Consider the following 16,378-nt stretch of genomic DNA (forward strand, 5'->3'; position numbering starts at 1 on the left):
CAGACAGTATCTCAGCAATGGTGAAGTAATTCACTTTTACAAAGAAATCCAATTCTTCCACATAGCTAGAAAGTGTAATAAAAATATCATTATTAAAACATGATGTGCTTACCACAGAGGAGGAATGTCTGGACATTTTCAAGACTAATTGCTCCTAAACAGACTCCACCAAAATATAAAAGTTTTTCCCCTGAGGCTCTTCTGGTCTGGAGGCACTAAAGGTAAGGACACTGCACAGGGACAGAGTGCTGTGAGCAAATATTCAAGAACTTGTTTTTCAAGTCATCACCACACATCAAAAATACTTGTTTCTGCCTTTGAATACATTCAGAGTCCAGGACCACACTCCTCACACATCTCACTCACCACAAGGATGAAAAGTGCCCCATTCAATACAAGGCACTCACCAGCAACACTCCCTTGTTGAAGAATCTTTGTAGAATTTCAACATTCTTTTATGTTCTTCCCACATGCATGGGATAGATGACAGTCTCTTAACCACCTGCCATCAGAAGATTATTTCCCTGTCCATGATTCAGAAGGCCAGACATGAAAATTGTTTAGGCTTAATATGACTAAACTTGACACTCATGATCAAGAGCTGCCAATATAAATTTGCAAAAAAAATATTCTTCTCTGGTTTGAGTCACGTCCAGAGATGTTTCCACCAGTTCCTGTAACAGGCACTGCTCGGGAATATTTTTGACTCTGACACACTTGATCTTAAACAATCTAGGTTACTGGGAGAAGGATGAGCCTTGGAAGGCATCCAAACTGCTCAATCATTCTGACAGTTATGGAAGTCCAGCCGCTGGAGAGTTAAATGTAACTGCTCTAACAAGGCGTGTATAAGCACAGTATGACACTCTGGCACAGAGCAGGCCACAACTTTTATGTGCCTAAGTATTGCTTGCATATTGAGAAAGATATTTCCTTCTACTCTGCCACTTTGTTTCACTCATTTAAAAAAAAAATCCCTGAATTCCTGGTAACAGTGACACACTGAGCACTGGTTCATTGATGAAGGAACTCAGGAATACATTACAGTTTTATTTAAGGCACTGAGAGATGGTGACAGATCTGAGAAAAGAGCTGACATCTTTTTGTTCTAGTTTTGCGTGGAACAAAAGAAAATTCAGCTTTTCTGCAAACCCTGTCTTAACTGCAAGCTTTTACCTTTTTTCAACTTTTTTCCTTCTTTTTGTCAGGAAAATCCACAAACGCCAAGCATTTATGTCCAAAAAGGAGACAGAGGAGTCCTTCACCTTTATTTGAATAAAGGGAGCGAGTCCACTGGGACACACACCCGTGGGGTTTACTCTCTCTGGGGTTTCGGAGGGTGCAGCCTCCTTTCATCCATCCTAAACTCACAGCTGAATGTTGCCCTCTGCCTTTCCCCTTTGGCTGAGGTACAGCCTTCCCAAACCGCCTACCCCATATCCCCTCTTGATCCTCCTGTTCTACTCTGAAGTTCAGGCTTGTGCAGATCCACTTGTCCATCTCAGGAGTCAAACGGTCTGAGCTCTGCAATAAACCTGCTGCCCAAAGCCAGTAGGGACATTAAGACCCAGTTGCAAGTCGTTAAACACCCATACCTTCACCCCTCCAATTATTTGTGAAGACATGAGCACACATCTTTCCTCTGATTGTGATCCCCCTTGTGTATTTGTCCTTACAGAAGTGGAACTGATCATGAGAGTTAGAAAGACTTCAGGCAGCTCAAGCAACTAAACAGATAAATAGATAAGATGAGCAGCCCAAAGAGTCGCTGAGAACAAGTACTGTTAATGGGAACAAATACAGGCAAAAAATACTCTGCAATTTCCATTAGCTCTGGGCCAGCACAGAATGTAGCATAATAAATGTCACATATAATTTATCAGTCCCCTGCATTCGCTTTACAGTACTTGAACATTAACATTGAATATGCTTTTAAAAGTTTGTACAGAGCCTCAGAGAAGTTACAGAGTCTGCAAACAATGTAAGAGATCCCATTAAATTATATGGATATTTAAATGTGTGTGCAAAACAGAAAATGCAATAAACAACTCATATTCTCAGCATTTTTTCTGCCTGTTTAAGTGTTAAACACCAGGTCATGCTTTTGCAACAGAGACACTCCCCAACGGCAATCTAAAGCCAAACACACTTCACCAGCTCTCCCTATATGATGAGGGACAGAAAGAGTGCTTTGGTCCTGACATCACAAATGAGGTTGTTCATTTACTGCTAATGGCTCCATATATTGAAAAGAACCTGCAAAAGCACAGTCTCTGCATTTGAGAGGGTCAGGAAAACTTGAAGACCTGTCCACCTGTGCCCAGATCTCATCCAGAGCTCTGATTAATATAACATTTCTAAAGGAAAATAATGTTGTTTTGATGCGGTTTCCCTGCAATGAAATGGAATTGAGATTTTGGAGTTTGACAAGCAAGGGCATATTATTGACAAAAGGCTGATACACTCTGAATATGCTTTTGTTTTTTAATCTTGAAGTGGTAATTGTTAGTTCATGAAGTACCTGAAAACAACTATTTAAGTTAGTTACCTTCACTTTCCTACTTTGTGAATTTTTTATGTTTGTTTGTTTGTTTGTGGGTTTTGTTTTGTTTTCTTTGGGTTTTTAAAATATATTCTTAAAAGCTAGGATAGGGTTCCAGGAGGTTTGCCTATGTTTTCTTCCCAGGTTAATAATTAGCTTGCTAACTAACACAATGATGCAGACAGAAACTTACTCTCTGATGTTTGCAGTTATCCCAAGCTGCCTACAATTCAAGAAATAATCATGGTTCTTCATGAAAGCACTCAAAACATAAAGTAATTGTAATTATTTTTGATTTAATGAAAAAGAGTACCTACACTGTTCAGTGTTTATACATGCCCATGTCTACTCTGGATAGGTAGAAATTTTTCCTTCCCTATATGAGGTCATATTTTCAACTGCTTCTGTTTTAACTTTACCCATACTGAAGAACTAGAAAATCAAAAGGAGGGGGGCAAGGGAGGAGGGAATCCATGCTGAATAAGGAATAATTGTGTGGTGCTATTTTTCAGTAACAGAACTAAGGGAAATAAAGTAGAGTTATAAGAAGCCTGCCTCAAATAAGCATGAGGAAGCAGCTCTAAGTTCTGAAACTACTTGCTGTGGGATACTGCAGATGCCAAAAATGTAGATGGATTCAAAAGAAGCCAGGCAGATTCATTCACTGGAAAGACAAATCCATTGTTTGAATCCCAAAACACCTAGAAACCACCTTTGCCTCCAATAGTCCATTAACTTCAATTTGGTAAAGCCTGAGAAAGTGTTTCAGAGAAAGTAGATGTTCCTACTGTGTTTCACTTTTCCTTGTCTTTTTTGGTCACTTCAGTCAGATCTAACAGAGCTGCATTTGTTGTTACAAAGAAGTTTCACGTTTTTTACCTCAGCATAAAGCAAAACTTAAAACAGGGGGTCAGATAAAAATGTGATCCTACTGAAGGGATTTTTTCTATAGGTTATTTTCTAAATAACTTTCAGTTCATCACAACACAGAAAAACTTCCTTTAAGAAAATCTTCTGCTCTGTGGGGACTGCTGGCAGAAGAGACCAACTCCCACAACCTCCTTTCAGGTATTTTTATAGAGTTGTAAGAGAGTGACTTCCCTTACTATGCTGTGGGATCCTGGATTGCTTTAGAGCCCTGATGTTCATATTATTAAGGGTTGCAGATGTACAGGACAGAGTAACAAAAAGGCAAGAAGCTAGGCCATTGTCATCTGCCTGGCTTTTTGGTGTACTTGGTTTTCAAGACATTATCTGTGGATCCAGTAGTGTAAGGCAGTACTAGAAAGACCAACATTTCACCTGAGTTTCTGTGTTTACCTGCATTTAACTTCAATCCTACATGTACTGAATGGCATCCAAACCCCATGTCAAACCTCAGAACCTTTGCAATTCTTAGGCCATAGAGATTCACCACATGGAGTTCCAAACTTTTGGGCTACAAGATATATACACAAACAATTCAGTAATTAACTAATAAATGGTGCAAATGCCTTGCTGTGAGTCAAACCCACTAGTCTTCAGCAGTACACACACAGCAGAAGATTTTCTTGGAGGAAATGGCTATAAGTTGTGCATGGGGAAGTTCAGACTTGATATCAGAAAAAAAATTTCCCTGGCAGAGTGGTCAGGCATTGAAATAAGTTGCTCAGGGAGTCAGTGGAGTCACCATCTCTGGAAGTGTTCAAGTGTAGAAAGAATTGAGATGGCTAAGGTCAACAACGTATTCTTCACTGTCACTTTGACTAAACAGGTACTCATCTTTGTAGAGACAAAGGAGCAAGATAAAGTTTTCAATAAGATTATAACTAGATTTATCAGTACTCACATGACAACACAATGACTCACATGAGTGAAGCATTTTGAGTTCACAGAACAATTTCTTATTGGATTTCTGGATAGAATAAAACCCAGTGATTTCTATCTCTTCATTTAAGAATATGAACACCATTACATAATCCAGTGTTATTAGGAGCCAGACTCGACCATTTAGTGTTCTTTAATTTCGCCAGGAAGAAATTGTTTTGGGTTGAGTTAATGTTTAAACATTTGATTATGTGGATAACTTACTTTGTGTAATGGTAAATCTAGAAGTGCTGTTTGGAGATAATGCAGATGAGCACTGAAAAACTTTGCTGGAGATGGAGAAGATAGGTTGAGCCATTAGCAATTCTTGGGTAAAATGCTTGAGCAGCAATCTCCACAAAAATACAGTTGGTCACACCATGGAAACTAAAAGATGGTTTTATCTCTAATCCAGTTTACCATGAATGCAGAAATCATGACTTTCATTACTCTTCTTCTTACATTCCAGTTTTCTCAAGACTGGACTAATACTGAGTGGTAGGACAAGAGCTGGAGCTAAGAGTTGGAAATCCTCTGTACTATTTCTGGTCATTCTGCTGACTTAAAGGACATTTAGCAACAACAGGTGTATGAGAAAAGCAAGAGAAAATGAGCTAGCACCAAGCTTTTTAGGCCTGGAAACCACAGCTGGGAACTGAATCCCTGGGTAACACTCCTAAATGACAATATACAAATATTTCTACATGGCAGTATGCTAGATGGTCCATTTTCCTACAAGTCACACAGTTCAAACAACACTTACCTATTCATGGTTTGCTTTATCCAAGTCAAGCACTTTTGGTCTTTGAACCTCCCATTGAGGAAGTGGAAATAAAATGCTTAGACTGAGAATTAGCTCCTCAGAAAGTAGTTGCTGACAAAATAACAATGGAAAAAGAAGCACCTGCCTTTCAAGTCAGTCTCTAATAGAAATAGAAGCAGTCTGTAACAAAAGATAATTGTTATAGTTTGAATCCTAGAGTGGAAATTACAAAGATTAATGGAACAAATAAGATTTTTCCTTTATTTTAGTACAATCTGAGTAACAATCCTGTCCTTTTAGTAAGACACCTTCCCTTTTAGTCAAAGGAGAAAAGCATAACTAAACAATGCAAAGAAATCTTGTTTAGAACTGTGGAATACAGACATGAAAATGCTGAATTGACCTGATGTGTCTGCAATATTTGATTCAGCTCTTCAAATTTCTGTAGATGATGTATGGAAGCAGTGGGGTGAATACTGCAAGAACAATTTCATATAAACTGAGAGAGGATTGACAAACATACTTGGAAACTTAATCAATTAATGCAAGTAAACTGCTTTTCTGGTCTTGGCGGCATAATAGTCATAGCTAAGAGGAAATATTATGAGTGTCTTTTGACTGATTGGAAAGGAGGAAAAATACATAATTCTCTTAATCATTTAACTTTTTATTTTATTGGATTTAAAATCATTTTTAAATGGTTTTAATTTGTCTGTCACTTTTCCAAATACGTGTTTCCAATATCTGGTGAGGTTAGTATTTGTGGGAGGTGAAGTCTGTGGTAATGTAGACTAATTACAACAGAACAACAGAGGCTGGAACATAATTTGAAACTGACAGTTGTCCTTTTCTATTTAAAGACAGTGAATTATTTCATTTAATGTTCTCCAGTGCACATAAAAACAGTTACTTAGCTTTTCTGAATGTAATTCTCAATCATGATTAAGTAAAATTCAAGAACTTATTTAGCAATCTTGTCTTTGTAAGTTTTACAAAAGTTCCATTTAAAGCTTTTACCTCATCTCTTTTCAAAACAACATACTATTTTATTGTGGAAAGACAGTAGAAAATTCATTTATGGCCTATTAAAAAATTAGTTTTCCTGCTATTACAGCAGGCTGTCTTGTAGCATAGAAGCCTGTTTCTTGTCACTGACTAGAGATTCACTGTAGATATCTCTAATCAACAGGAATCTGTCATTTTAATTGACAGTTCACTTAGGACTGACAGTTATTAAAAGCAGACAGCTAAAACAGCTTAATAGTTACCTAGACCACAGTGTCTCTTTTAGAACTGTAACCAGTATTTTAAAAAGTATTTAAATCAGAGTAAGAAACAAATCTGGAGTAGCCTATAGAGCTGAACTTCAGAGAGGCTGCTGTAACCATTCTTTTACTGATGGAACACACTGAGATGGCAAGAATATTCTATCATCATGGTTTGGGTTGGGTTGCTTCTCCAGCTTCATCTTCCAGCTTAACACTGGCATTCCACTCCTGGGCCCAAGCCCACAGCACTTGACAGATCAATTAAAATGGGTTTAAATTCATCTTATTACTGGGACATCTTCATCTGATGCCTCAGTCAGTACATTGTCTCTGTTTAGGCTGTCCAGACCTATCGAGGAGTTCATGGTCCATGTTGAAGTCAAGTAGCAACTCACAGGGCCAACTCCTGCTAATCCCAGAGCTGCATCTCTCTTTCTGAATCCAGAGACTTTAGTGGAGTTGGGGTCATAAGGGTGAGTAATGTCAAAGTTAAAGGTATTGTCTGTAGTGATCTGTGGCTCCAAGATTTCCTTCTCCAACATATCAAAATAATAAAAAGATAATAAGCTGAGGAATGAGTATCTAAGCTGTGCTGTGGTTCTGCTTGAAAAAAATGTACCATATTTTCAAAGCCTTTCCTTAGAGCATGAAAGGAAAAGGCATTCAATGAAGAACATCACCTCCTCACTTATGTCAAAACAGTCCATTTACATATGTGTGATATAATCAGGAGTTATTCTTTAAACACTAGGTACTAGGCTCAGATAAGAAACATTCTCATGTGCATGAAGCAGAGAATCTAACATGGTAAGCCTTCATTAACACATAATGTTTTCAATATCATTATCCCTTAGGATTAATATTTACATCATTATTTATCTCCTAATATTTCACTGATTTTTTCCTTTAATTTTGACAATTCCAGTACTTTCTTTCTTTACAAAGCAGATAATTAAATAGTTATAAATTTGGTCTAAAAATTGCCCAAAATCACAGGAACTGATATTTTAATGAAAAAATTATTTGTACCTTAAATCTTCTGTTTAGAAAGACAATTCTGTTCAGGTCTTGACAACCCCTAGAAACATTCAGTATGTATCACTAATTGGATTCCTTTGAGAAAAAATCTGTACATTTTTCACATAGTTTTATCAAATTAGTACTTTGGCAGAATTTTTGTATTTTTCCACTACATTTCTTTCTCTTTCTTTCTCTCAAGATCTCAACACTGTCAATCACAATAGACAGACTTGAATCATAGAAAACAAAGTCAGTTTTCAGAAAGGCAGAATTCCAGGTTTGGGCCTTCTACTTATGAGGAAATCATTCTGTTTTGTCCTGCAAAGAAGGCCAGGATTGCAACTTGCATGTAATATCCTCAATGTTTAACATTAGCTTGTTGGGGCACTTTTGGACCCTGTGACCCTGTCTAAGAAGAAGGGCCTTAGGACTAATCTGAGGCATAAAGGTAAGATCTTGCAATCAATTCACTTGCAATCAGTTCTACAGCACAGCTTCCATGCTCCCACAGCTAAGCACGGAAGAGGAGAAATGTGAATGTTTGTCTTTACTCATGGGCTTTCAGCAATCCTGCTTCTCTGCAGGAACACTGGTATTACTTCATTAACTACAAGTCCTCTTGTGTAAAATTATGCTCTGTGTTTTTCTCACCCAATCAGATTTTTTGTTGCTGTTGTTGTAACTCCTGTGATATTCAGACAATTTTTCATTAATTTTTGAGAGAGATGCTGCAATGGGGACAGCATCTCCAGAGAAGACATTCTCTCCTGGGTCAAGTACCACTACACTGGGGCCCATTCTCTTCCTGAGGACAGACAATCTTTACTACTTCTGATTACAGAGATTCTTTAAATCACTTCATGCATTTTCCTGACTGAGAAATGAGATTTAATTGCAGTAGGCACTCGGCTCCTGAGGATACATCACAGTCTGTTTCTTGTACAATTTGCTGTCTCCAAGCCTAAGCAGCAGTCTTGTTCCAGAAATACATTTCTAGGTACCACCTTCACACTAAGAAAACTGCACTTGCCGTCTCTTTCTCAGCTGGCTATGTGGTTTTGCAGTCTCTTTTAACAGTGTTTCTTGGACCTCTCACCATTCCCACAGTAAGTGTCTTGTACCGCAGGAAGATTCTTTGCTCAAACACAAATTGTGTTATCAAATGGTTATGAAAGATTCAGGCTGAAGAACCCATTGTAAAAAGAAGATCTATAGCTGCAGCAGGAGACGTGACACAGTGGTGATACACAAAACTGAAATCTCTGTGGATAAGAGGCAAGAACTTATGAAGTGTGCTGTGGCACACACCAACTTTAGAATAATTTTTTATCAGCCATTCACTTGAAATATTTGCAACTAGTTTAGCAGCTCAATTCTTCTATGCCTCAGTGCAAATCTCTTGAATACCACTAGCATTATTCAACATTCTGCATCTAATTTATTGAGCTTCTTTGCTATGGGACATTAAACAAAATAATCATGCATTAGGCATAATTAGAACGTGACTAAATTAATTTCTGTAATGCTGATTATAATGGATAACTGCAAAAGTAATTCACACCTTGGTGCTGCAGAACCAATATGATGCTTAAGTCAGCTCACAGTATAAAAGGTACATGGTGCATACTGTCATGAACAAGCACCATAATTTGCAAAATATTAACTGAAGGCATGCTTGTTGACTTTCAGAGTAGCAATTTACAGTGTTTCATAATAGACTATGATAATGTAATCACAGACTGCTGTAATTGCGCTAAATTTGATCATTAAGCTAATTGCTCTTCCTTTGTGTACCCAACCAGCCATTTCATCCTAGAAGGCCTTGGGCAAGCATGAATTGCCCTTGTGACTTTCTTAATCTTTTCCTTTGTGCACTAGAGATGGATTCCAAAGGCATATGCACCATGTGCTCCATTATTCTTTTGGAGAATGAGGGAAGTTTGATGAACCAACAGTTCCCCCCATCCTCCACTTCACCTCTGTTAAAAATGGGCACAACAGCCTCAACCCAGCTGTCAGGGACCTCCTTGATGCTAATGCTGTTACATTGGACAGCACGTGTGCACAAGTCCTGTGCAGTCCTTTGGTTATGAGGTGACTTCAGAGCTCTGCCCTCTGAAGTTTCAAACGCATTTCTCCCTCATTGCTGGCAACTCCCTCAGAGAGGATGCTGATACACACGGAAAACAGAAGCAGGCTTTGCCTGTGGAGAATGAAGGAAAAAAAAAGGAAAAAAAAAAAGTATCAAGTATTTCCACCCTTTGCATATACACCAGTGGGTTGTCTCCTCACTCACTAACACAAAGGGAGCTGCAGGGATTTCTGTACAGATGGTGCTGTTTACTCTAGCACCATGAATAAACCATCTCAATTAAGCACTGATGTAAGCACTGCTGAAATAGCTTACATTTGTCTTGATTCTGTTGAAATGTAATTCTTCAAAGAGAACTGGGCAGTCATCCCTCACCCTTTCATCAACCCAAACCAACAGGGAAACACAAAGATTAATCCTGAATGTGAAGAACAACCAGCTGCACAACCCTGTGTGAGCAAACCTGATGTTCAACAAAATAGGTGACCTGACACACTCTGAAAATACTTTTACCAGGGCTTTAACCCTTCCTCCACAGGACAGGAAGGGACATGTTGTATTACAACAGGCTGGTGACTCTTCAGTTCCAGCTGTGCCAAATGGAACAGCTCCAGAGCAGCAGGAACATCACTGATTGTAAGATAAGAATGTCATGGCTATGTTTTTCAGTGAGCTACAAAATCCTTTTGAGGCATGTGAATCTGAACAACCCTCAAAAAATGTTTGGAGTGCTAATGGATGAGATGAGTTGCAAAATTCATGTCTCATTCTGAGAACAATATTGGGCAATTTCAGAGACAGTAAGTGATAGATCTTCAGCTGTGTAGCTGTAAGGCAACTATCAGCTTGGCTACAGGCTAACAAAAAAGGGTGAAGGAACCCCCTGGACTTAAGTTAAGTAGGTGAGTTTTCTTTTTATTTCCAGTCTCTACAAAAATAGTAACTGAGTGAGGATTCTTCAAGTATTTTGTTCTATCTTATTCTGACTTATTCTATGGGTGATTTCAGGTCACTGCAAAACACCAAGGTGATTTGATCTTCAGGGTGAGGACCCTTAAAACACAGTCATAGAGCCAGCACATCTTTTAACACACTGGATAGTCAGGGAAGTAGTATGTAATTCCACTTAGCCACATAAGCTGTTTCACAAACCAGTAATGCACACATCAGTGGAGGAAAGTAATTTTTCAGAGACTGCTACTAAACAGCAAAGATCTGTGATGTGCAACAAGCATCAGAAAGCTCATTTAATCCTTCTGGGGAACACAGAATTATAGAGTAAAAGACATAACAGCCAGGGTTGAAAAATCTTGGTTATTTTATCTTTCACTTTGCTTTTCTCAATTCACCACTGCTTTACAAAAAGAAAAGCACAGGGGTTAACAACACTTAATGACAGCATTTTGGTCTCCTCTAACACACACTGCAAACACATCAAAAAGTAAAGGATGCCAGTCCTTGCACTGGCATCAAATAAGACACTGATTGGATTCCTCATCTCTAAAAAGGTAAATTACTTTTATTAAAAGATAATTTTTCATAAAACAAATAGTTCTGAAGATACAAATGGTGATGTGCTGAGAAGATTAATGTATGATACTCAGTAAACATAAGGTGATGCCAACAGACAACACAGTAAACTACTTATATAATAGTGATCCTTGAACAATGCTAAACTCCTTCAACATAGCTCATTAACAGAGTTCAAATATGCCAACAAACACCCTGTCTTTTCTAGTTCACAGAATGTAAATTAGTATCTTCCAGTGTTCTTACTCTAGGACTACAACACTTGCAGTATAACAATTTGCACAGATATGTGATCTTTCTTATATTTTTCCTTGAAGAAATAAGAGCTAAATTTGAAATGTACAAAATGTTGGAGTAAGTCAGAGGTATAGGTTGGCCACTGAACAATGTAGCCTATGTAAACACTGGTATCCTTCTACTCTCTCTTCATGTTTGCATGCCTCATAATACCTCTATTTTTACTTGAATGAAAAAGGAAAGCAAAGACTAGTAAGATTGAGGCTTCTTATGGTTCAGAAAAGAGCAACATTCACTGTGCAGCATCTGAATCCATTCAGTAGCAAATTCAGGTAGCAGGGTCCAACTACCAGGCTCAAAACAAACAAGAGCACTGGAAAAAATAACAGTCAAAAGAAAATAGTGGAAGTACAGAGAACCTAACTTGATAGGACTGCTATGTGCAGGAGTTGCTAAGAGCAGCAGCTGCACTCAGGAGCCAAAAGAGCTGAGAAAATCATGGTGAAGAGGAAGCACAGGAACAGAGATGGGCACACGCCTGAGAGGAAGCTGGAAGGAGTGCTGTGTCACACACAGTAACAGAGAATTTTAACAGCAAGCTGCTACTCAAAACTAGCTTAAGATGAGCTTGGCATTGTGTAAGAATGGTAAAATCTCCAGTTGCTGCCCTGCTTGAAAGAAAATCTAGAGTTAACATGAATATCCCTTCACCCATCTAGCATTTCTCCAAATCCTATTGCATATGCCATTAAAAAAGCACCATGCTAATGTGAATTCTTAAGTGCAACCAAGCCCAAATTATCAACTTCAGTTTTCACATGTGTTACCACTTGTAATCAACCATTTTTGACTATCACAAAACCATTTTTGAATATCACAAAATACTGTCCTTTGATGTCTCAGGTAAAGGAATAATACAGGAAATAGCAGGTGAAATACCTACTTTCATCCACTAACAGGAAGAAATTATTTTTTATTTCTGAAGAAGTTTTTTAATTAACAGCAAATTGTTCATCATTTTGATGTGCAGTAAAAAGGACAGAATAAAAGACCATGAACATGAAGCAATCAGAACTACTGCTGGAAGACTCTACAGTTCTAACAACAGTAACACCCCTGAAATAGCAGTGATGAGTAGTAATGATTAGAAAAAGACAAGAATAAAGAAGGTGAGATATCACTCACATCTAAATACTATATTCTGAAGGAAGTTATTGATGTGCTCCAGGTGGACTTCAAACACATATGTGTATGATACAAGAAACTGCATTAAACACATTTAATGAGGTCATACAGGACTGAAAACATCATATCAACTGTGTTATACATACGTTGCTCACAAAAATTACCCTGATGCTTCTGTTTTAAGAATATAGCCTATTTGGCAGAGTTTTTTCTTATGACTACATCAAGCAGACCATGAATGGAAGGGGAAAAAGAAACCCTACTCTACAATCGCAACAGGTTTTGTAGACGAATCTTGTACATACAGATTTAAACATCTGTGCCCAGAAAGGGTTCTCGGATGTTAGCGAAAAAGCAGACGTGTGCACTCAGCAAAAGAAAGTATGTCCTTCACGAGGACAGACCCTTTCACCACTGCTCTGAGGCAAAGTCTGTGAAGCAGGAAGACTACAGCACGACTGATATTTCCCACATTCAAGGAGAGGCATCAATGTTAGAAAATAGCAGGTCTGGAGTATATAAACAGAAATACATTATTCCCGTTAATTAAATTGTAGGCCCCATTACTACAGGATGTTGTGAAGGATAAATGGGTTCTAAAAGAGATTAGATGAACTCACAGAGAACAAAAGGTCTGTCACAGAACATTAAACAAACTGTCAGGCTACAGCTGGGTCACAGAGTAGCTAATTGCTGCCTGCTGAAAGGTGCTGTGATATGCTTGAGAAACAATCACTTTGTACACAGCCAGGCTGCTATACCACAAATCTTTCTTCCTCCAGCTGGAGACAGAACCATGGGCTTGACAGACCCTTCCTCTGATCCAACATGAAAGTTCTTTATCCATTCTTCCTTCTTCCACAAAGGCAGGTCTGTAAATACTGCCTTATTAACCTTTGAACATTTTGTCTTTATTCAGAAGATGATTCTGTAAGATCTTCTAAAGGAGTTACAGTAACACCTACAAGCTCAGAGGTTCATTATATATTACACTGACATTTAAGGTATTTTGGACAACTTCAGATCAATCCAATAAATTGGGAGTAATGGGTTGCCAAGAACCGTATCACCAGAAACCAATAATTCTGTGGTACAAAGATTTTCTTAAATCTCAGTACCAAACTTCATAAGAAACCTCATGTGTGCATGATGGCTTAAGACTCAAGGACAGTAGATTCAGATTGGACACGAACAGGAAATTTTTCCCTGTGCCAATGGTGAAACACCATGACCAAGAGAAGCTGTGGATGTCCCATCGCTGGAAGCGCCCAGTCAGGCTGGAAGGGGCCCAGAGCAACCTGGTGTAGTGAAAGGTGTTCCTGCCCATAGCAGGGGGTTAGAAGTGGATCATCTTCAAGGTCCCTTTCAAGCCAAGCCCTTTTATTGTTGAATGATTCTATGTTTGCAGATAATTTGTTCCAGTACACATGACTAAAAGCGCATTATAAAAAACCCAGCTATACAGTACAACTGACCCACACTATTGCTTCAGTCTTCCATCAAAGGCAATGAATCACCTATCAAATTTACTCATTGAAATTGCATATATTTGTATTAGTTACTCTGTCGGTCTGTGTACGTAGTTTGAGCATGTGGAATACAGCAAAGGCCTTGTTCAGGAGATTCTTATGCTGGGAGGAAGTACTCTCAAGCAGCAAAGTTCAAGATAATTTCACTCATGAGCTCCCAAACAATGCCCAAATGTTATGGTTTGAAACCTAAATACCAATTTGTAAAAAACCCCATCTGATTTAATTAAAAAATCCTCAAAACAAAGCTTTTCTTCTAGTAATCCTTCCTCCTTTTCCTTAAGAAAAGAAACAAATTTCCTATGAAACTGGGCCTCCCAAAAATCTGGTTTTGTTTAGTTTGGTGCTTGTGTTTCTAGAGTTTTTTTGAAGTTCAGTCATTGTTAGTTCAGCAGGAAATCTTTGCTTTCAGAAATAGATGTCTGCAAAAGTGAGAAGACAACTGATTTTTACAACCATCACAAGAGAAGTGCTCTAATTGCAGAGGAACACAATCTTTAGATAAACTTGCTTTAAACTATTGTTTATAAAGTGTTAATAATTCAGACTTTTTGTTTTATTTTTGCATCAACACTGACTTTGAGAACAATATAGTTTGTGGCCTCCTGCACAGAAGTTACATTCCCACTTCTTTCTTTTCCCACAAGCCATTTCTTCATAGTGAACTATGTTTTATGTAGCCATAGAATCAGAGAGTCATTGAATGGCTTGGGTTGGAAGGAACTTCAAAGGTCATCTACTTTCAATCCCCTGCCACGGGCAGAGGAACCTTTCACAAGGCCAGGTTGCTCAGGGCCTTGAATCCAAATGTCTGTCCACTGACAGCAGAGCTGACACAACAAATACTTTAGCTGCATGTAGTAATTTTTTCTCCAATTGAAGTAAACAAAAACAGGCAGTTATGCATGTTCTAAAATACTCTGCCATATGTAGATGTATAAAATACAGCACCAGAAGAAGCACTAAAACAGGATGGTGGAATCACCACCCCTGGAAGTATCCAAAAAAATGAGTAGTCTGGCACTTAAGTGATATGGCTTAATGGACAAGGTGGTATCCAGCAGAATGTTGGACTTGATGGCCTTGGAGGTCTTTTCCAACCTTAATGATTCTACAATTCCAAGACCCAGTATGATTTTTGGAATCCAGTATTTTTGATAGTAAATTGTACTGTTCCTCTGAGAGAAATCTTATGCAGACAAAATCCTGAAGTATTTTACAGCAAAGCACTTTTCATGTACGTTAAAACACACAGACTCTGATTGAAGAGAGCCTGCAAGTGAATCCAAGTTTCCTCAAGATGCATTGACAACTTGGATAATTCTTCCAAGAGTTTTGGCTCCGATGACAGAATCTTAAGATGTAACTGAAAATGAAAACAAGCAGTTAGTGAAACAAATACAGACTAAAAATTAAAAGACTGTTTTTCCCATCCAATTCCAATACTTGGCTTTCAGGAAATGTCCCAAATAAGAAAAGGACTCTTTTCTTTCAAATAACTTCCTCTATTTAATACTGCACCCCTTTTGCTAATCTTTACAAGCCATTTTTCATGTTTTAGATGGAATAAGGCAGCAAAGTGTCTTAAATATGCTATATTTTTACTCACTCATCTACTGGCAAGTCTGCTGAATCTATTCTCATTCCACACTTCCCTAGAGGGTAACTTTCTCCACTTTCTGACCTGCATCACAAATTCCTCTTTGGGCTAGAAAGGCTAGACAGATGTGCTAAGGTCAATCAGGATTATTATTTTAATTATCCATGTTGCACACATCAAGAAGAATGATGCCAGCACACACTATAATGATTGAGATGGATGAGGTCTCCTTATGTGACAAACAGCAACCTTGTTAAAACAGAAAGAAGAGAAACCTTCTGAACTTGCAATAATTATTACCACTTAATGGATGGAATATTTATTTTCCAGGCTACAATTTAAGTATCTAGGAGCCTTGATACTGAGCTTTAGTCTAAAAGATAGTAGTTTATCTGGATACTAGACAAAATTCTTCACTGTGAATATAGTGAGACACTGGAACACGTTACCAGAGAAGCTGTGGATGCCCTGGTATTACATGTGTCTTATAACGTCTACATAACGTTTTCCAAGTAAACTGTTATTAATTGCTTTCACATTATTTCATAAATCACAGTATCCAAAACACTTCTGCATCAGAAGGGTTTCAATATTCTGCAGAACCACTTTGTCTCTAAGAGTAATTGTTATCATGCTTCAGTAGCGTAACTTTAACTTACACATATGCTGGGACAATTTCATTAACTCTCATTAACTCTCTAGTATAACGTTGTGATACTCAACAGGTAACACAAGAAAGGCAGCCCACTGACATGGAAAGTAGGTCA

General features: G+C 38.1%; 1 protein-coding gene across 1 annotated transcript in view; it reads right to left on the reverse strand.

The window, feature by feature from the left end:
* Positions 1-11,029: 11,029 nt before the first annotated feature.
* WDR36 (WD repeat domain 36) overlaps positions 11,030-16,378 on the reverse strand; it is a 33,170-nt gene continuing 27,821 nt past the window's right edge. The window contains exon 23 of the mRNA XM_064405035.1: positions 11,030-15,377. Coding sequence (XP_064261105.1) covers positions 15,228-15,377 — 150 coding nt within the window. The 3' untranslated portion in view covers positions 11,030-15,227. The remainder of the gene's footprint in view (positions 15,378-16,378) is intronic.

Source organism: Passer domesticus, chromosome Z (assembly GCF_036417665.1).
Source record: "Passer domesticus isolate bPasDom1 chromosome Z, bPasDom1.hap1, whole genome shotgun sequence".
Taxonomy (NCBI): Eukaryota; Metazoa; Chordata; class Aves; order Passeriformes; family Passeridae; genus Passer; species Passer domesticus.